General features: G+C 45.9%; 1 protein-coding gene across 1 annotated transcript in view; it reads left to right on the forward strand.

Moving 5' to 3' along the window:
* The window catches only part of OBSCN (obscurin, cytoskeletal calmodulin and titin-interacting RhoGEF), a 176,250-nt gene that overhangs the window by 60,092 nt on the left and 93,486 nt on the right, over nt 1-22,672 (forward strand). The window contains 5 exon segments of the mRNA XM_036225074.1: nt 5,942-6,217; nt 11,362-11,637; nt 12,871-13,146; nt 17,727-18,002; nt 19,234-19,509. Coding sequence (XP_036080967.1) covers nt 5,942-6,217; nt 11,362-11,637; nt 12,871-13,146; nt 17,727-18,002; nt 19,234-19,509 — 1,380 coding nt within the window.

Consider the following 22,672-nt stretch of genomic DNA (forward strand, 5'->3'; position numbering starts at 1 on the left):
GGATGAGGGCCCTTCGTGCATGTCTTCGGGTGTGTGCCCACATTCAGCACTTGGTCACTTTCCCTATCAGCACCTCCTTACAAACTACCAGTTAGGTCCTCTCGGTGTCATGGGACTCTGCCCCTACTTGGCGTATTTGGGCCGAGGTACACCAGATGTCCCTCAACTGAGGCTGGACTCTACCTGTTCCCCCGCATGTCCATCTTCACTCAGCCCCATGTGCAGGGTTCTCACTATCAGGGAGCTGTCCAAAGTTCATTAAAGCAGAAGAGGAAATTTCAGCCACCTGATACGCTTGGGATGCTCCCAAGACAGAACTTGGGTAGGCAAGGTTTAGGGGTTCTGGAACTCTTCCCTCCAGGCATGATGATACGGAAGCTTTCTCGGCACCATATGTAGTAAAATAGAGAGGGACGTTTGACTGCAGTGTCTGTGCCAACTCATGAAGAGCAGAGATGGTGGCAGAGCCCCTGCGATGCGCCACATTCTGTCTGGAATTCTCTTTTCAAAGCAAACGTGTTTTTCCCTTTTGTCTTCGGTTAGAGCGCTCGTGCAGATTGCCCTGGAGATGTGATCTGTGAGTTTAGAACTGGAAAAGCAATAGGGAGGTGTTGCAGGTCGCACTCGTTCGATGGAGGTGTCTGTGGTAAATGAGGCCAGTTGTCACAGAGCATTTACTGCTGGTCACCATGTGTCAGCCTCTCTGGCCAGTTTCACAGAGGAGTTTGTGAACTAACTTTATTTTCCTTTTCTCAGGAGGGTTTAACTTTATGTAAGGGTAGCTGTGGTCTCACATTGACTCCTCCGTGCCACCACAGCAGATGTTACTGCACCTGAGTGTGAGGGTTTGTAGGTGTGTATAGATGCCAAGACCCTGCACGGGTCAGTGGTCGTTGTGTAGATGAATGAGCTGCTTGAGCTGCCAAGGTAGTGGGGCAGCTCCAGGCCACACAGCAGGTGCAGGGTCCGGAGGAGTTTCCAGGCTTCCGACCTCCCTGTGTCATCCTTTCCCCAGTGCCATCCCCCTAACGTAGAGTTACCATTGACCCTGTGTGTCCCTCCCTGTCTGCAGAGCCCACAGTGGTGTTTGCCAAGGAGCAGCAGGCACACAGCGAGGTGCAGGCCGAGGCGGGGGCCAGTGCTACGCTGAGCTGCGAGGTGGCCCAGGCGCAGACGGAGGGTGACGTGGTACAAGGACGGCAAGAAGCTGAGTGGGAGCTCGAAGGTGCGTGTGGAGGCCAAGGGCTGTGTCCGACGGCTGTGCTGCTGCAGCAGGCTGGGAAGGCGGACAGCGGGGAGTACAGCTGCGAGGCCGGGGGCCAGAGGGTCTCCTTCCACCTGGACGTCACAGGTGGGTTCTCATGTTGCCTCTTTAGCCCTGATTGCAGATGACAGTGGGACTGGCTTATGTCCAGACTGACCCTGGGGTTCTCTCCTCTAGACCTCATCTCTTCACATACCCCATTCTCCCACCTCCCATTTGTATACCCACGGCTGAGCGCAGGGACCTTGGATGGGAGGGGTGCACAGAGAAGGGAGAGGGCCCTTCGTGCACGTCTTCGTGGTGTGTCCACATTCAGCACTTGGTCACTTTCCCTAGCACCTCCTTACAACTACCGTTGGTCCTCGGTGTCTGGGAGTCTGCCCCTACTTGGCGTTTTGGGCCGAGGTACACCAGATGTCCCTCACCTGAGGCTGGCCTACCTGCTCCTGCATGTCCGCCTTCACTCAGCCCCATGGGCGGGTTCTCACTATCAGGAGCTGTCCAAATTCATTAAAGCAGAAGAGGAAATTTCAGCCACCTGATACACTTGGGATGCTCCTAAGACAGAATTTGGGTAGGCAAGGCTTAGGGGTTCTGGAACTCTTCCCTCCAGGCACGACAATATGGAAGCTTTCTCGGCACCATATGTAGCAAAATAGAGAGGGACGTTTGACTGCAGTGTCTGTGCCAACTCAGTGAAGAGCAGAGATGGTGGCAGAGCCCCTGCGATGCGCACATTCTGTCTGGAATTCTCTTTTTAAGGCAAACGTGTTTCCCTTTTCTCTTCGGTTAGAGTGCTCTGTGCCAGCATTGCCCTGGAGTGTGATCTGTGAGTTTAGAACTGGAAAGCAATAGGGAACTGTGACAGGTCATCCGTGGTCGATGAGGAAGGGGTCTGTGGTAAATCTGGGCGTCACAGCATTTACAGCTGATCACTATGTGTCTGAGCCTTTCTGGCCGGTTCACGGAGAAGTCTGTGAACTAACTTTATTTTCCTTTTCTCAGGAGTGTTTAACTTTGTATAAGGGTGGCTGCAGTGTCACATCAACTCCTACATACCACCACAGTAGTTGTTTATTGTACCAGTATGTGAGGGTTTGTAGGTGTGTGTAGATGCCAAGACCCCTGCCCAGGTCAATGGCCAGCGTGTAGGTGAATGAGCTGCTTGTTGCAGACAAGGTAGTGGGGCTGCTCTAGGCCACACTGCTGGTGCGGGGCCCGGAAGAGTTTCCTGGGCTCCTGCCTCCCTGTGTGCTCCTTTCCCCATTGTCGTCCTTTTGACTTAGATGGTGTCTTGTCCCATGCGTTCCTCCCTGTCCCCAGAGCCCACACTGGTGTTTGTCAAGGAGCAACAGGCACGCAGTGAGATGCAGGCTGAAGTGGGGGCCAGCGCTATGCTGAGCTGCGAGGTGGCCCAGGCACAAACAGAAGTGACGTGGTACAAGGATCGTAAGTAGCTGAGTGGGAGCTCGAAGGTGCGCGTGGAGGCCAAGGGCTCCCTCCGGCGGCTGGTGCTGCAGCAGGCTGGGAAGACCAATGGCAGGGAGTACAGCTGTGAGACCGGAGGCCAGAGGGTCTCTTTCCGCCTGGATGTCATAAGTAGGTTCTTGGAAACCTGAATATTTTGGAGTTGATGGGACTGATGTTCAGCTAGATCCTCCATAGTTTTCTCTGCAGCTCTCGCATCTCCCGTCCTCTCCCTGCCTATTTGTCCTTCTATGACTGGGCCAAGGGTGGCTAGATTGGAAGGGTGTGTTTGGAAGGAGAAGGGCCATTTATGTTCTTGAGCGGTGTTTCCATACAATAATGTTTTGTATGTTCCCCGCACCTGTCTGGTTTTCTCTTTTTTTCCTGAGTCCTCATAGCTTGGCTTTTGGGTCTGCAGTAGACCAGGTGACTCTCATTTGGGGACGTGTGTCCTGTTAGAACATTCTGTGTGGAACCCCTTTGCAGTCTGATGTGTAGATTAGACATGGAGTGGAACAAGGAGTTTGTGCCACACCAGCACGCTTTGTCAGGTGTGAGCTCCTGTGGCAGCAGCCTGACTGGCCAAGTGGCACTTACGTCATAAGCGTTTCATAATATATCATGTGAGTTGTCTGTTCCTCCTTGGTTGGTTCAGAGAGAAGGCTGAAAAATAAATGTACTTTTTTTTGTTGTTTGTTTTGTTAAGAGAGTCTTATGTTAAATAGAGACGGGCTGCAATCCCATATTCACTCAGAGGTGCCAACACAAAACAGTGTTGCGTGTCTGTGTCCATGGTTCCTGGGTGTGAATGATACCAAAACATGCTTTGTGTCTTTGAGGAACTTTGTTTAAAGAAAACATGACAATTTTTTTATGTAAAAAATTCAAAAATTGTAACACGTGGCTAATTTCTAGAAAACTATATCACAATAGACACAAGGGGAAATAGAAAACTCTAACAGTCCTATAAGCTCTGAAGAAACAGAACCAGTAATAAATCTTTTTATAGAGAAAGGCCTAAGACCAGTGGCTCTACTGATAAATTATATCAAATATTCTGGGAAGAAATTATTCTATGTTTGTAGGAGATTTTTCTAGATGATAGACAAAGGATATACCAGTCTCTAACTCATTTTGTGTAGATAGCATAATGTCTGATAACAAAACTCATGAGGAAATATGCAGAATTAAAATTATAGGCCAATCTCTATGAATATCAAGGCCAAAATCTTACGCAAGATGTTAATAAACGAAATGGTGCAACATAAGTAGAGGACAGTACACATCGATGGGAGTCATAGTCCAAGAATGCATAGTCGGTTTAACGATAGATGTATTACATAAAAATAATGCATAATATCAGCATATTGAAAGAGAAAATGTGATTATCTCAACAAAGGCAGAATAAAAATGTTCGATAAAATTTATCATCATGTCTCCTAAAAAAGTATTTAATAAAACTTAGCATCAGTTTATGATATAAAATTCTTAAACTATAAATAAAGACATTCTTCCTTAATTTGGAAAATGGTGCTACAGGAAACACCAGCTAACATCACTGAAAGTAGAAGATGTGACTTTGGGAGTAGAAACATCGTAAGAGGCTTTCTGTCACCACTCTTGTCCAACATTGGACAACACAATAAGGAGGAAAATAAGATACACTAAATTAAAATTTAATTAAATGTAAAATTTAAAAAGGTAGAATTTACAGATAATATGGTTACCAATTCAGAAAATTCAAAAGATTAATGATTAGACTTGGTAAGAGACTTGGGAAAGATTACCACGTTAAAAAAACCGACATGCAGAAAACACTTCATATACATATGCTAGCAGCAAACACTTGGAAGATGGTATTTTAAAAGATTTACAATAGCTTCAACAATACCATTTTCTAATTCCAGATCTAATAAATAAGATTTGATTCCAATGGTGTCAAGTGGGTAAAATTATTACATGTTTTTGAGAGAGAGTAGGAAGATCTAGAGAAGACAGAAGCTCTGGGGACTCAGAGCTGTTCATTCCTACAAAAGATTGAAGCTAGGGCTTTTGATGGGGATGGATGCTGATGGATTGAGTACAAAGTACTGTCCTGGAGATAAGCAGGGTGACAGCGTTGGTTGTTCTAGGCTTATCAGTGGGCTTCAGTGATAAAGACAACGTGGTGCAAATGAAGATGTGTAATGGACCAAAGGGATGAAATGTTGCCCTCGGCAGTGCTCTATGCATATACCCTTCATCTTTTTGTTTTTTTCCCATGTTGCTAGTGCCAGGTGCAGAGATAGGAAGTCTTTTTATAAATGATGCTGAGCTCATTAACTATATAAAAATAAAATAAAATTGGAACTACTGCTCACATCAAATGCAGACATTAATCTAGGTGGGTTAGAGACCTCAGTTTGGCATGTAACACTCTAGCAGAAGTGTAGATGACTTCATGACCTCAAGGTGATGGCAGACTTTGTTAACAGGACATAAATGCAAAGGACAAATTTATATATTTGTTTATATTAAGATTAGAAATCTTATTTTATCAGAAGACACCATGAAAAAGTGCAATGGCAAGACACATAGATGGAGAGATTTTTACAGCACACATAACCTTTTATGCTTTAGCATTTAAAATATAACGAGCCCCTAAAATGAGTATGAAGAGAAAGCCAATTATATTGAAAATGGCTCAAATGTTGAAGAGCAACATCACGACCAGGAAAACTAATGACTAAAAATATCAGAAAATGTTCACTACTTTATAAGTTTAAAAGTGCAAAAGGCAGCCACAGGGGTACAACTCATTCTTCCCCGGGTGCCAACAGATGACAACTCAGAGAGAAGGTGGAGGGGAGCTGTGGGAACTCCACTGAACTACAGGGACAACATGCCCTTCACAATTGCCAGGGAGACTCTGTGTCTTCTGGGAAGGTGCATATGTACGTCTCCTGGCCCTGCGTTCCCTCTCCTAGAGGCCATATGCTCCGGAGAGTCTTTCACAGAGTCCCCACTTGGAAGGGCCATGTGGGCAGTGGTCAATGTGCAGATGCATGTGCTGCTTGTCGCTGACAAGGCAGTGGGGCAGCTCCAGGCCACACAGCAGGTGCAGGGTCCGGAGGAGTTTCCAGGCCTCCCACCTCCGTGTGTCATCCTTTCCCAGTGCCGTTCTCCTGACTAGAGTTATCATTGACCCTATGTGTCCCTCCCTGTCTGCAGAGCCCACAGTGGTGTTTGCCAAGGAGCAGCAGGCACGCAGCGAGGTGCAGGCCGAGGCGGGTGCCAGTGCTACGCTGAGCTGCGAGGTGGCCCAGGCGCAGACGGAGGTGACGTGGTACAAGGACGGCAAGAAGCTGAGTGGGAGCTCGAAGGTGCGTGTGGAGGCCAAGGGCTGCGTCCGGCGGCTGGTGCTGCAGCAGGCTGGGAAGGCGGACAGCGGGGAGTACAGCTGCGAGGCCGGGGGCCAGAGGGTCTCCTTCCACCTGGACGTCACAGGTGGGTTCTCATGTTGCCGCTTTAGCCCTGATTGCAGATGACAATGAGACTGGCTTATGTCCAGACTGACCCTGGTGTTCTCTCCACTAGACCTCATCTCTTCACATACCCCATTCTCCCACCTCCCATTTGTATACCCACGGCTGAGCCCAGGGACCTTGGATGGGAGGGGTGCACAGAGAAGGGAGAGGGCCCTTCGTGCACGTCTTCGTGGTGTGTCCACATTCAGCACTTGGTCACTTTCCCTAGCACCTCCTTACAACTACCGTTAGTCCTCGGTGTCTGGGACTCTGCCTCTACTTGGCGTATTGGGCCGAGGTACACCAGATGTCCCTCACCTGAGGCTGGCCTACCTGCTCCTGCATGTCCGCCTTCACTCAGCCCCATGTGCGGGTTCTCACTGTCAGGAACTGTCCAAATTCATTAAAGCAGAAGAGGAAATTTCAGCCACCTGATACGCTTGGGATGCTCCCAAGACAAAACTTGGGTAGGCAAGATTTAGGGGTTCTGGGACTCTTCCCTCCAGGCATGATGATACGGAAGCTTTCTCGGCACCATATGTAGCAAAATAGAGAGGGATGTTTGATTGCAGTGTCTGTGCCAACTCAGTGAAGAGCAGAGATGGTGGCAGAGCCCCTGCGATGCGCACATTCTGACTGGGAATTCTCTTTTCAAAGCAAACGTGTTTCCCTTTTGTCTTCAGTTAGAGCGCTCTGTGCCAGCATTGCCCTGGTGTGTGATCTGTGAGTTTAGAACTGGAAAGCAATAGGGAGGTGTTGCAGGTCGCACTCGGTCGATGGAGAGTCTGTGGTAAATGAGGCCAGATGTCACAGCATTTACTGCTGGTCACTCACTGTGTGTCAGCCTCTCTGGCCAGTTCACAGAGAAGTTTGTGTACTAACTTTATTTTCCTTTTCTCAGGAGGGTTTATCATTATATAAGGGTAGCTGCGGTCTCACATTGACTCCTCTGTGCCACCACAGCAGATGTTACTGCACCTGAGTGTGAGGGTTTGTAGGTGTGTGTAGATGCCAAGACCCCTGCACGGGTCAGTGGTCGTTGTGTAGATGAATGAGCTGCTTGAGCTGCCAAGGTAGTGGGGCAGCTCCAGGCCACACAGCAGGTGCAGGGTCCGGAGGAGTTTCCAGGGCTCCCGCCTCCGTGTGTCATCCTTTCCCCAGTGCCATCCCTCTGACTTAGAGTTATCATTGACCCTGTGTGTCCCTCCCTGTCCGCAGAGCCCACAGTGGTGTTTGCCAAGGAGCAGCAGGCACGCAGCGAGGTGCAGGCCGAGGCGGGGGCCAGGTGCTACTGCTGAGCTGCGAGGTGGCCCAGGCGCAGACGGAGGTGACGTGGTACAAGGACGGCAAGAAGCTGAGTGGGAGCTCGAAGGTGCGTGTGGAGGCCAAGGGCTGCGTCCGGCGGCTGGTGCTGCAGCAGGCTGGGAAGGCGGACAGCGGGGAGTACAGCTGCGAGGCCGGGGGCCAGAGGGTCTCCTTCCACCTGGATGTCACAGGTGTGTTCTCTGGGTGCTTCTTTACCTTTGTTTTCAGGTAGCTTCGTTTTCAGGTGATGATGTGACTAATAGCCCCAGTGGACCCTTGTGCTCTTTCCATTAGCCTTCATAACTTCAAGTTTCTCATTTTTCCACTACTATTTTCATACGTGTGGCTGAGCCAAGAGAATTTGATGGGGATCGTGTGTGAGGAAGGGAGAGAGTCCTTCTCATTCACTCCTAGTGGTGTTTCCACGCAGTAATGCTTTATTACATGTTCCCAGCAGCTTCCCTGAATCCTTCTGGTGCTCCCTGGTATTCAGGACTCTGGCTGTATCTGGTGGCTGGGGTTTGAGTTAGACTAGCCGTCTCTTGTCTGCAATATGTGGACATGCTTCGATTAAATGTTTAGTAGTTTCCATATCCTGTCTTTAGCTCATGTGAGGGTTCTTGCTAGGGACAGCTGTTGGAATTTCATTGAACGAAATTAAAGGGGTAATTTTGGCTACTTAATCATACCTGTAATTATCTCAAAACTAAAATTTGGTATATTATAGTTTTAGGTGTTCAGGGAGACTTGTTCCTCTTTTCACTCCATATACCAAATCTAGATCCATATTTTGTTGTAATATTTGTTTCCCTTTGTTTTCAGTTAAAACATTTTATGTCAGCATTCTCATTTAAGTTTGATTTGTAAATTCAGAAATGGAAAAAAGTATATATCTGATACTACATCACTTCACACTGTTAATTTTGAATTCCTCTGGTAGCACCCACCACTGTCTCATAAAACAGTATTTTTTTCATGGATTTTCCATAATGGTTAGTGTGTCTGTTCCTCCCTGGATGGTTCCTAGGGAAATCCAATAACTAAATTTATTTTCCTTTCATTAAGAGGATGTTAATGTCAGAAAGCAGTAGCTGACAACCTACAATGAGCCCAGGTGCCAGCGCATAACAGTTTGGTATTATGTCAGGATATAATGGGTGTGTATATACACAAAAACTCACCCTGATTTTTGTCAAACATTATTGTAAGAGGATATGACAAATTGTTTTATGATAATAAATTTGAAAAGTTTGAACAATTTTGCCAGTTCTTACAAAATTATACCATAAGTGACACAAAAGAATTAAATACCTCTAATAGTCCTATAATCTTTTTTAAAGCATTTTTTATTTCCTACAATCTTTTAAATAATAGGACCATAATCAATAACCTTTTCAGAGAGAAAAATTTAATCCCAGTGGCTCTACTGGTAAATTACATGAATGTTCAAGAAAGAAGTTGTTCCCTGTTTGTGGAGATTTTTCTAGAGATTGAAAGAAATACAGTCTTCAGATTGTGTTCTGTAGATAATATAATATGGATATCAAAATATGGCAAGGAATGAAACAAGAGTTAAAATTACAGGCAGCTCTACTATAAGTATCAAGGCAAAATGTTAGACAAATATTAGCAAGCTGAGTTCAGCAATATATCAAAAAGATATACACTGCGATGGAGGTTGTGGTGCCAGAATGCAGAGCTGATTTACCTTTAGAAACATGAGGAGATCAGTATAAAGCATGACACTATCAGATTGAATAAAAAAAATGATGTGATTATCTCAATAAATGCAGACTAAAACCATGATAAAATTCAATGTTATAAATTCAGAACTAACGTTTGATAAAATTTAGCATCAACTCATGTCATAAAATTCTTAACAATCTATAAATAAGATTGTCTATCTTTAATTTGATAAATAGTACTACAGAAGGCATCAGGTAACTGCATACTTAGCAAGAACCTTGAAAATTTTGCCTTTGAGACAGAGAACAACACATGAGGTCACTGTCACCATCTCTGTGTGCCTTTTTACCACAGAGGAAGGGGGAAAATAATGTGAGTTATAAAAATGGGAAAAATAAGTGGAATTCACAGATGATATGAATCCTGATGCAGAAAATCTTAAAGATTAATTATTGGAATTAATAAGAGTTTAGAAAAGGTACTGTGTAAAAAATCAATGAGCAAAATCTTTTTTATGTCCACGTACTATTAACACAGTTGGAAAATGAACTTTTAAAAGATTTAGAATAGCATGAAATGTATCACATTTCTAGTTCCCAGTTTAATAAAGCTGTTTATGATATCAGTGGAGGAAAATTGTTAAACATTTTTGAGAGATGGTAAAGAAGATCTGAAGAAATGGTTGGAAGTCTGTGGAAGACTCACATATGTTCATGTCTGATCAACAAATGTTTTTCTTTGGGGGGCTGAAAATGGAGAAGCAGATTCCAGAGTCCAAGCAAGAAGATCTAGGTGTGAACACGTATCTATAAGATATTGAGAATTGTCAGAATGCTACAGTAATAAAGATAATGGGGTCACAGCCTAGGAACAGAGATTAAATCAAAGGAAGAGAATCGTGAGCTCGCTAGCAGGGCACTGAACGGCCCCTGCTTGTTTTTCAACATCTAGCTCGTGTAGACAGTGAAGAAAGGATCATTTTTTTAATAAGTGGTGATTTCAACATTTAATCATCAAAAATATATACACAGTTGACCCTTAAACAACATGGGCGTTAGGGATGCCAACCCTCATGCACTTGAAAATGCACGTATTACTTAAGTTTGTCTTTTCCATCTGCAGATTCCCAGCTGCAGATCAAAAATCCTATTTTTGATCATTGTCGGTTGAATGTGCAAATGTGAAAGCTGGGGATATGAAAGGCTGACAGTGTATTTATTGTAAAAATAGCGTCATATAAGTCTACCCTTGCACTTCAAACCCATGTTGTTCAAAGGTCAACTGGATAGGAAACTTCCACCACACTTCAAAATGAACTCCGGGTAGGTGAGACACCACAGTGTAAAAGGTGAACCCACAAACCCCTCAGAGGATGGGATGGATTATTTAATGACTTTAGAGTAAGGAGATACTTCTAAAACAAAACAATGAGACAAGTTTCTATATTTGACTGCATTAAAACAGAACTGTGATTTTTCCAAAGATACCAGGGGAATCAAAAACTAACCTGTACAGATAGTTAAGATATTTACAAGATACTTAGTTGTCAAATCTCTAGCCTTTACACATAACGGTCTGAAAATGAATAAGAAGGAAGACAGATAATGCTATTGCAAATCAGGCAAAAGACTGAGCAGTGACACCACAGAGAGGCGAACAGCAATGGCCAAGAAGGTTGGAGTAGTTGCCCCACTTTTTGGGTCATCAGGATCATACGATCGACCACTACAGGGGGTACAAGCCCCTGGGTGCCAACAGGTGACAGCATGAGAGCAGCAGAAGGGGAATCTCTGAACACCTCTGCACTACCATGACAATAAGCCCCGCAAAATCAGGGGGGAGACTCTGTCCTCTGGGAAGGCATCTGTGCATGCCTCCTGTACCCATGGTCTCTCTCCTAGAAGGTGTATGCTCCAGAGAGTTGTTCCCAGTGTCCCCACCTGGAAAGGCCACGTGGGCAGTGAATGGTAGGCAGGTGAATGTGCTGCCTGTCACTGACAAGACAGTGGGGCTGCTCCAGGCCGCCATCTGGTGCAGGGCTCAGGGGAGTTTCCAGACTTCCTGTCTCCCTGTGCAGTGTCCCCTCTTGTGCTGTCCTTCTTACTTAGAGGGTATCTCTGACCCTGTCCGCAGAGCCCACAGTGGTGTTTGCCAAGGAGCAGCAGGCACGCAGCGAGGTGCAGGCCGAGGCAGGTGCCAGTGCTACGCTGAGCTGCGAGGTGGCCCAGGCGCAGACGGAGGTGACGTGGTACAAGGACGGCAAGAAGCTGAGTGGGAGCTCGAAGGTGCGTGTGGAGGCCAAGGGCTGCGTCCGGCGGCTGGTGCTGCAGCAGGCTGGGAAGGCGGACAGCGGGGAGTACAGCTGCGAGGCCGGGGGCCAGAGGGTCTCCTTCCACCTGGACGTCACAGGTGGGTTCTCACGTTGCCGCTTTAGCCCTGATTGCAGATGACAATGAGACTGGCTTATGTCCAGACTGACCCTGGTGTTCTCTCCACTAGACCTCATCTCTTCACATACCCCATTCTCCCACCTCCCATTTGTATACCCACGGCTGAGCCCAGGGACCTTGGATGGGAGGGGTGCACAGAGAAGGGAGAGGGCCCTTCGTGCACGTCTTCGTGGTGTGTCCACATTCAGCACTTGGTCACTTTCCCTAGCACCTCCTTACAACTACCGTTGGTCCTCGGTGTCTGGGACTCTGCCCCTACTTGGCGTATTGGGCCGAGGTACACCAGATGTCCCTCACCTGAGGCTGGTCTACCAGCTCCCGCATGTCCACCTTCACTCAGCCCCATGTGCGGGTTCTCACTGTCAGGAGCTGTCCAAATTCATTAAAGCAGAAGAGGAAATTTCAGCCACCTGATACACTTGGGATGCTCCTAAGACAGAACTTGGGTAGGCAAGATTTAGGGGTTCTGGAACTCTTCCCTCCAGGCATGACGATATGGAAGCTTTCTCGGCACCATATGTAGCAAAATAGAGAGGGACGTTTGACTGCAGTGTCTGTGCCAACTCAGCGAAGAGCAGAGATGGTGGCAGAGCCCCTGCGATGCACACATTCTGTCTGGAATTCTCTTTTCAAAGCAAACGTGTTTCCCTTTTGTCTTCAGTTAGAGCGCTCTGTGTCAGCAATGCCCTGGAGTGTGATCTGTGAGTTTAGAACTGGAAAGCAATAGGGAGGTGTTGCAGGTCGCACTCAGTCGATGGAGGGTCTGTGGTAAATGAGGCCAGATGTCACAGCATTTACTGCTGGTCACCATGTGTCAGCCTCTCTGGCCAGTTCACAGAGGAGTTTGTGAACTAACTTTATTTTCCTTTTCTCAGGAGGGTTTATCGTTATATAAGGGTAGCTGCGGTCTCACATTGACTCCTCTGTGCCACCACAGCAGATGTTACTGGACCTGAGTGTGAGGGTTTGTAGGTGTGTGTAGATGCCAAGACCCCTGCACGGGTCAGTGGTCGTTGTGTAGATGAATGAGCTGCTTGAGCTGCCAAGGTAGTGGGGCAGCTCCAGGCCACACAGCAGGTGCAGGGTCCGGAGGAGTTTCCAGGCCTCCCGCCTCCCTGTGTCATCCTTTCCCCAGTGCCATCCCTCTGACTTAGAGTTATCATTGACCCTGTGTGTCCCTCCCTGTCTGCAGAGCCCACAGTGGTGTTTGCCAAGGAGCAGCAGGCACACAGCGAGGTGCAGGCCGAGGCGGGGGCCAGTGCTACGCTGAGCTGCGAGGTGGCCCAGGCGCAGACGGAGGTGACGTGGTACAAGGACGGCAAGAAGCTGAGTGGGAGCTCGAAGGTGCGTGTGGAGGCCAAGGGCTGCGTCCGGCGGCTGGTGCTGCAGCAGGCTGGGAAGGCGGACAGCGGGGAGTACAGCTGCGAGGCCGGGGGCCAGAGGGTCTCCTTCCACCTGGACGTCACAGGTGGGTTCTCATGTTGCCGCTTTAGCCCTGATTGCAGATGACAATGAGACTGGCTTATGTCCAGACTGACCCTGGGGTTCTCGCCACTAGACCTCATCTCTTCACATACCCCATTCTCCCACCTCCCATTTGTATACCCACGGCTGAGCCCAGGGACCTTGGATGGGAGGGTGCACAGAGAAGGGAGAGGGCCCTTCGTGCACGTCTTCGTGGTGTGTCCACATTCAGCACTTGGTCACTTTCCCTAGCACCTCCTTACAACTACCGTTGGTCCTCGGTGTCTGGGACTCTGCCCCTACTTGGCGTATTGGGCCGAGGTACACCAGATGTCCCTCACCTGGTCTACCAGCTCCCGCATGTCCGCCTTCACTCAGCCCCATGTGCGGGTTCTCACTATCAGGAGCTGTCCAAATTCATTAAAGCAGAAGAGGAAATTTCAGCCACCTGATACACTTGGGATGCTCCTAAGACAGAACTTGGGTAGGCAAAGCTTAGGGGTTCTGGAACTCTTCCCTCCAGGCATGACGATATGGAAGCTTTCTTGGCACCATATGCAGTAAAATAGAGAGGGACGTTTGACTGCAGTGTCTGTGCCAACTCAGTGAAGAGCAGAGATGGTGGCAGAGCCCCTGCGATGCACACATTCTCTCTGGAATTCTCTTTAAGGCAAACATGTTTCCCTTTTCTCTTCGGTTAGAGTGCTCTGTGCCAGCATTGCCCTGGAGTGTGATCTGTGAGTTTAGAACTGGAAAGCAATAGGGAACTGTGACAGGTCATCCGTGGTCGATGAGGAAGGGGTCTGTGGTAAATCTGGGCGTCACAGCATTTACAGCTGATCACTATGTGTCTGAGCCTTTCTGGCCGGTTCACGGAGAAGTCTGTGAACTAACTTTATTTTCCTTTTCTCAGGAGTGTTTAACTTTGTATAAGGGTGGCTGCGGTGTCACATCAACTCCTACATACCACCACAGTAGTTGTTACTGTACCAGTATGTGAGGGTATATAGGTGTGTGTAGATGCCAAGACCCCTGCCCAGGTCAATGGCCAGCGTGTAGGTGAATGAGCTGCTTGTTGCAGACAAGGTAGTGGGGCTGCTCTAGGCCACACTGCTGGTGCGGGGCCCGGAAGAGTTTCCTGGGCTCCTGCCTCCCTGTGTGCTCCTTTCCCCATTGTCGTCCTTTTGACTTAGATGGTGTCTTGTCCCATGCGTTCCTCCCTGTCCCCAGAGCCCACTCTGGTGTTTGTCAAGGAGCAACAGGCATGCAGTGAGATGCAGGCTGAAGTGGGGGCCAGCGCTATGCTGAGCTGCGAGGTGGCCCAGGCACAAACAGAAGTGACGTGGTACAAGGATCGTAAGTAGCTGAGTGGGAGCTCGAAGGTGCGCGTGGAGGCCAAGGGCTCCCTCCGGCGGCTGGTGCTGCAGCAGGCTGGGAAGACCAATGGCAGGGAGTACAGCTGTGAGACCGGAGGCCAGAGGGTCTCTTTCCGCCTGGATGTCATAAGTAGGTTCTTGGAAACCTGAATATTTTGGAGTTGATGGGACTGATGTTCAGCTAGATCCTCCATAGTTTTCTCTGCAGCTCTCGCATCTCCCGTCCTCTCCCTGCCTATTTGTCCTTCTATGACTGGGCCAAGGGTGGCTAGATTGGAAGGGTGTGTTTGGAAGGAGAAGGGCCATTTATGTTCTTGAGCGGTGTTTCCATACAATAATGTTTTGTATGTTCCCCGCACCTGTCTGGTTTTCTCTTTTTTTCCTGAGTCCTCATAGCTTGGCTTTTGGGTCTGCAGTAGACCAGGTGACTCTCATTTGGGGACGTGTGTCCTGTTAGAACATTCTGTGTGGAACCCCTTTGCAGTCTGATGTGTAGATTAGACATGGAGTGGAACAAGGAGTTTGTGCCACACCAGCACGCTTTGTCAGGTGTGAGCTCCTGTGGCAGCAGCCTGACTGGCCAAGTGGCACTTACGTCATAGCGTTTCATAATATATCATGTGAGTTGTCTGTTCCTCCTTGGTTGGTTCAGAGAGAAGGCTGAAAAATAAATGTACTTTTTTTTGTTGTTTGTTTTGTTAAGAGAGTCTTATGTTAAATAGAGACGGGCTGCAATCCCATATTCACTCAGAGGTGCCAACACAAAACAGTGTTGCGTGTCTGTGTCCATGGTTCCTGGGTGTGAATGATACCAAAACATGCTTTGTGTCTTTGAGGAACTTTGTTTAAAGAAAACATGACAATTTTTTTTATGTAAAAAATTCAAAAATTGTAACACGTGGCTAATTTCTAGAAAACTATATCACAATAGACACAAGGGGAAGTAGAAAACTCTAACAGTCCTATAAGCTCTGAAGAAACAGAACCAGTAATAAATCTTTTTATAGAGAAAGGCCTAAGACCAGTGGCTCTACTGATAAATTATATCAAATATTCTGGGAAGAAATTGTTCTATGTTTGTGGAGATTTTTCTAGATGATAGACAAAGGATATACCGTCTCTAACTCATTTTGTGTAGATAGCATAATGTTGATAACAAAACTCATGAGGAAATATGCAGAATTAAAATTATAGGCCAATCTCTTATGAATATCAAGGCCAAAATCTTACGCAAGATGTTAATAAACCAAATTGTGCAACATAAGTAGAGGACAGTACACATCGATGGGAGTCATAGTCCAAGAATGCATAGTCGGTTTAACGATAGATATATTACATAAAAATAATGCATAATATCAGCATATTGAAAGAGAAAATGTGATTATCTCAACAAAGGCAGAATAAAAATGTTCGATAAAATTTATCATCATGTCTCCTAAAAAAGTATTTAATAAAACTTAGCATCAGTTTATGATATAAAATTCTTAAACCATAAATAAAGACATTCTTCCTTAATTTGGAAAATGGTGCTACAGGAAACACCAGCTAACATCACTGAAAGTAGAAGATGTGACTTTGGGAGTAGAAACATCGTAAGAGGCTTTCTGTCACCACTCTTGTCCAACATTGGACAACACAATAAGGAGGAAAATAAGATACACTAAATTAAAATTTAATTAAATGTAAAATTTAAAAAGGTAGAATTTACAGATAATATGGTTACCAATTCAGAAAATTCAAAAGATTAATGATTAGACTTGGTAAGAGACTTGGGAAAGATTACCACGTTAAAAAAACCGACATGCAGAAAACACTTCATATACATATGCTAGCAGCAAACACTTGGAAGATGGTATTTTAAAAGATTTACAATAGCTTCAACAATACCATTTTCTAATTCCAGATCTAATAAATAAGATTTGATTCCAATGGTGTCAAGTGGGTAAAATTATTACATGTTTTTGAGAGAGAGTAGGAAGATCTAGAGAAGACAGAAGCTCTGGGGACTCAGAGCTGTTCATTCCTACAAAAGATTGAAGCTAGGGCTTTTGATGGGGATGGATGCTGATGGATTGAGTACAAAGTACTGTCCTGGAGATAAGCAGGGTGACAGCGTTGGTTGTTCTAGGCTTATCAGTGGGCTTCAGTGATAAAGACAACGTGGTGCAAATGAAGATGTGTAATGGACCAAAGGGATGAAATGTTGCCCTCGGCAGTGCTCTATGCATATACCCTTCATCTTTTTGTTTTTTTCCCATGTTGCTAGTGCCAGGTGCAGAGATAGGAAGTCTTTTTATAAATGATGCTGAGCTCATTAACTATATAAAAATAAAATAAAATTGGAACTACTGCTCACATCAAATGCAGACATTAATCTAGGTGGGTTAGAGACCTCAGTTTGGCATGTAACACTCTAGCAGAAGTGTAGATGACTTCATGACCTCAAGGTGATGGCAGACTTTGTTAACAGGACATAAATGCAAAGGACAAATTTATATATTTGTTTATATTAAGATTAGGAATCTTATTTTATCAGAAGACACCATGAAAAAGTGCAATGGCAAGACACATAGATGGAGAGATTTTTACAGCACACATAACCTTTTATGCTTTAGCATTTAAAATATAACGAGCCCCTAAAATGAGTATGAAGAGAAAGCCAATTATATTGAAAATGGCTCAAATGTTGAAGAGCAACATCACGACCAGGAAAACTAATGACTAAAAATATCAGAAAATGTTCACTACTTTATAAGTTTAAAAGTGCAAAAGGCAGCCACAGGGGTACAACTCATTCTTCCCCGGGTGCCAACAGATGACAACTCAGAGAGAAGGTGGAGGGGAGCTGTGGGAACTCCACTGAACTACAGGGACAACATGCCCTTCACAATTGCCAGGGAGACTCTGTGTCTTCTGGGAAGGTGCATGTGTACGTCTCCTGGCCCTGCGTTCCCTCTCCTAGAGGCCATATGCTCCGGAGAGTCTTTCACAGAGTCCCCACTTGGAAGGGCCATGTGGGCAGTGGTCAATGTGCAGATGCATGTGCTGCTTGTCGCTGACAAGGCAGTGGGGCAGCTCCAGGCCACACAGCAGGTGCAGGGTCCGGAGGAGTTTCCAGGGCTCCCGCCTCCGTGTGTCATCCTTTCCCCAGTGCCATCCCTCTGACTTAGAGTTATCATTGACCCTATGTGTCCCTCCCTGTCCGCAGAGCCCACAGTGGTGTTTGCCAAGGAGCAGCAGGCACGCAGCGAGGTGCAGGCCGAGGCGGGGGCCAGTGCTACGCTGAGCTGCGAGGTGGCCCAGGCGCAGACGGAGGTGACGTGGTACAAGGACGGCAAGAAGCTGAGTGGGAGCTCGAAGGTGCGTGTGGAGGCCAAGGGCTGCGTCCGGCGGCTGGTGCTGCAGCAGGCTGGGAAGGCGGACAGCGGGGAGTACAGCTGCGAGGCCGGGGGCCAGAGGGTCTCCTTCCACCTGGACGTCACAGGTGGGTTCTCACGTTGCCGCTTTAGCCCTGATTGCAGATGACAGTGGGACTGGCTTATGTCCAGACTGACCCTGGTGTTCTCTCCACTAGACCTCATCTCTTCACATACCCCATTCTCCCACCTCCCATTTGTATACCCACGGCTGAGCCCAGGGACCTTGGATGGGAGGGGTGCACAGAGAAGGGAGAGGGCCCTTCGTGCACGTCTTCGTGGTGTGTCCACATTCAGCACTTGGTCACTTTCCCTAGCACCTCCTTACAACTATCATTGGTCCTCGGTGTCTGGGATTCTGCCCCTACTTGGCGTATGGGCCGAGGTACACCAGATGTCCCTCACCTGAGGCTGGTCTACCTGCTCCCGCATGTCCGCCTTCACTCAGCCCCATGTGCGGGTTCTCACTGTCAGGAGCTGTCCAAATTCATTAAAGCAGAAGAGGAAATTTCAGCCACCTGATACACTTGGGATGCTCCTAAGACAGAACTTGGGTAGGCAAGATTTAGGGGTTCTGGGACTCTTCCCTCCAGGCATGATGATACGGAAGCTTTCTCGGCACCATATGTAGCAAAATAGAGAGGGACGTTTGACTGCAGTGTCTGTGCCAACTCAGTGAAGAGCAGAGATGGTGGCAGAGCCCCTGCGATGCGCACATTCTGACTGGAATTCTCTTTTCAAAGCAAACGTGTTTCCCTTTTGTCTTCAGTTAGAGCGCTCTGTGTCAGCAATGCCCTGGAGTGTGATCTGTGAGTTTAGAACTGGAAAGCAATAGGGAGGTGTTGCAGGTCGCACTCGGTCGATGGAGGGTCTGTGGTAAATGAGGCCAGATGTCACAGCATTTACTGCTGGTCACCATGTGTCAGCCTCTCTGGCCAGTTCACAGAGGAGTTTGTGAACTAACTTTATTTTCCTTTTCTCAGGAGGGTTTATCGTTATATAAGGGTAGCTGCGGTCTCACATTGACTCCTCTGTGCCACCACAGCAGATGTTACTGCACCTGAGTGTGAGGGTTTGTAGGTGTGTGTAGATGCCAAGACCCCTGCACGGGTCAGTGGTCGTTGTGTAGATGAATGAGCTGCTTGAGCTGCCAAGGTAGTGGGGCAGCTCCAGGCCACACAGCAGGTGCAGGGTCCGGAGGAGTTTCCAGGGCTCCCGCCTCCGTGTGTCATCCTTTCCCCAGTGCCACCCTCTGACTTCGAGTTATCATTGACCCTGCGCGTCCCTCCCTGTCCGCAGAGCCCACAGTGGTGTTTGCCAAGGAGCAGCAGGCACGCAGCGAGGTGCAGGCCGAGGCGGGGGCCAGTGCTACGCTGAGCTGCGAGGTGGCCCAGGCGCAGACGGAGGTGACGTGGTACAAGGACGGCAAGAAGCTGAGTGGGAGCTCGAAGGTGCGTGTGGAGGCCAAGGGCTGCGTCCGGCGGCTGGTGCTGCAGCAGGCTGGGAAGGCGGACAGCGGGGAGTACAGCTGCGAGGCCGGGGGCCAGAGGGTCTCCTTCCACCTGGATGTCACAGGTGTGTTCTCTGGGTGCTTCTTTACCTTTGTTTTTAGGTAGCTTCGTTTTCAGCTGATGATGTGACTAATAGCCCCAGTGGACCCTTGTGCTCTTTCCATTAGCCTTCATAACTTCAAGTTTCTCATTTTTCCACTACTATTTTCGTACGTGTGGCTGAGCCAAGAGAATTTGATGGGGATCGTGTGTGAGGAAGGGAGAGAGTCCTTCTCATTCACTCCTAGTGGTGTTTCCACGCAGTAATGCTTTATTACATGTTCCCAGCAGCTTCCCTGAATCCTTCTGGTGCTCCCTGGTATTCAGGACTCTGGCTGTATCTGGTGGCTGGGGTTTGAGTTAGACTAGCCGTCTCTTGTCTGCAATATGTGGACATGCTTCGATTAAATGTTTAGTAGTTTCCATATCCTGTCTTTAGCTCATGTGAGGGTTCTTGCTAGGGACAGCTGTTGGAATTTCATTGAACGAAATTAAAGGGGTAATTTTGGCTACTTAATCATACCTGTAATTATCTCAAAACTAAAATTTGGTATATTATAGTTTTAGGTGTTCAGGGAGACTTGTTCCTCTTTTCACTCCATATACCAAATCTAGATCCATATTTTGTTGTAATATTTGTTTCCCTTTGTTTTCAGTTAAAACATTTTATGTCAGCATTCTCATTTAAGTTTGATTTGTAAATTCAGAAATGGAAAAAAGTATATATCTGATACTACATCACTTCACACTGTTAATTTTGAATTCCTTCTGGTAGCACCCACCACTGTCTCATAAAACAGTATTTTTTTCATGGATTTTCCATAATGGTTAGTGTGTCTGTTCCTCCCTGGATGGTTCCTAGGGAAATCCAATAACTAAATTTATTTTCCTTTCATTAAGAGGATGTTAATGTCAGAAAGCAGTAGCTGACAACCTACAATGAGCCCAGGTGCCAGCGCATAACAGTTTGGTATTATGTCAGGATATAATGGGTGTGTATATACACAAAAACTCACCCTGATTTTTGTCAAACATTATTGTAAGAGGATATGACAAATTGTTTTATGATAATAAATTTGAAAAGTTTGAACAATTTTGCCAGTTCTTACAAAATTATACCATAAGTGACACAAAAGAATTAAATACCTCTAATAGTCCTATAATCTTTTTTAAAGCATTTTTTATTTCCTACAATCTTTTAAATAATAGGACCATAATCAATAACCTTTTCAGAGAGAAAAATTTAATCCCAGTGGCTCTACTGGTAAATTACATGAATGTTCAAGAAAGAAGTTGTTCCCTGTTTGTGGAGATTTTTCTAGAGATTGAAAGAAATACAGTCTTCAGATTGTGTTCTGTAGATAATATAATATGGATATCAAAATATGGCAAGGAATGAAACAAGAGTTAAAATTACAGGCAGCTCTACTATAAGTATCAAGGCAAAATGTTAGACAAATATTAGCAAGCTGAGTTCAGCAATATGTCAAAAAGATAATACACTGCGATGGAGGTTGTGGTGCCAGAATGCAGAGCTGATTTACCTTTAGAAACATGAGGAGATCAGTATAAAGCATGACACTATCAGATTGAATAAAAAAAATGATGTGATTATCTCAATAAATGCAGACTAAAACCATGATAAAATTCAATGTTATAAATTCAGAACTAACGTTTGATAAAATTTAGCATCAACTCATGTCATAAAATTCTTAACAATCTATAAATAAGATTGTCTATCTTTAATTTGATAAATAGTACTACAGAAGGCATCAGGTAACTGCATACTTAGCAAGAACCTTGAAAATTTTGCCTTTGAGACAGAGAACAACACATGAGGTCACTGTCACCATCTCTGTGTGCCTTTTTACCACAGAGGAAGGGGGAAAATAATGTGAGTTATAAAAATGGGAAAAATAAGTGGAATTCACAGATGATATGAATCCTAATGCAGAAAATCTTAAAGATTAATTATTGGAATTAATAAGAGTTTAGAAAAGTTACTGTGTAAAAAATCAATGAGCAAAATCATTTTTATGTCCACGTACTATTAACACAGTTGGAAAATGAACTTTTAAAAGATTTAGAATAGCATGAGATGTATCACATTTCTAGTTCCCAGTTTAATAAAGCTGTTTATGATATCAGTGGAGGAAAATTGTTAAACATTTTTGAGAGATGGTAAAGAAGATCTGAAGAAATGGTTGGAAGTCTGTGGAAGACTCACATATGTTCACGTCTGATCAACAAATGTTTTTCTTTGGGGGGCTGAAAATGGAGAAGCAGATTCCAGAGTCCAAGCAAGAAGATCTAGGTGTGAACATGTATCTATAAGATATCGAGAATTGTCAGAATGCTACAGTAATAAAGATAATGGGGTCACAGCCTAGGAACAGTGATTAAATCAAAGGAAGAGAATCGTGAGCTCGCTAGCAGGGCACTGAACGGCCCCTGCTTGTTTTTCAACATCTAGCTCGTGTAGACAGTGAAGAAAGGATCATTTTTTTAATAAGTGGTGATTTCAACATTTAATCATCAAAAATATATACACAGTTGACCCTTAAACAACATGGGCGTTAGGGATGCCAACCCTCATGCACTTGAAAATGCACGTATTACTTAAGTTTGTCTTTTCCATCTGCAGATTCCCAGCTGCAGATCAAAAATCCTATTTTTGATCATTGTCGGTTGAATGTGCAAATGTGAAAGCTGGGGATATGAAAGGCTGACAGTGTATTTATTGTAAAAATAGCAGTCAATAAGTCTACCCTTGCACTTCAAACCCATGTTGTTCAAAGGTCAACTGGATAGGAAACTTCCACCACACTTCAAAATGAACTCCGGGTAGGTGAGACACCACAGTGTAAAAGGTGAACCCACAAACCCCTCAGAGGATGGGATGGATTATTTAATGACTTTAGAGTAAGGAGATACTTCTAAAACAAAACAATGAGACAAGTTTCTATATTTGACTGCATTAAAACAGAACTGTGATTTTTCCAAAGATACCAGGGGAATCAAAAACTAACCTGTACAGATAGTTAAGATATTTACAAGATACTTAGTTGTCAAATCTCTAGCCTTTACACATAACGGTCTGAAAATGAATAAGAAGGAAGACAGATAATGCTATTGCAAATCAGGCAAAAGACTGAGCAGTGACACCACAGAGAGGCGAACAGCAATGG

This window comes from Rousettus aegyptiacus, unplaced genomic scaffold (assembly GCF_014176215.1).
Source record: "Rousettus aegyptiacus isolate mRouAeg1 unplaced genomic scaffold, mRouAeg1.p scaffold_m13_p_7, whole genome shotgun sequence".
NCBI lineage: Eukaryota > Metazoa > Chordata > Mammalia > Chiroptera > Pteropodidae > Rousettus > Rousettus aegyptiacus.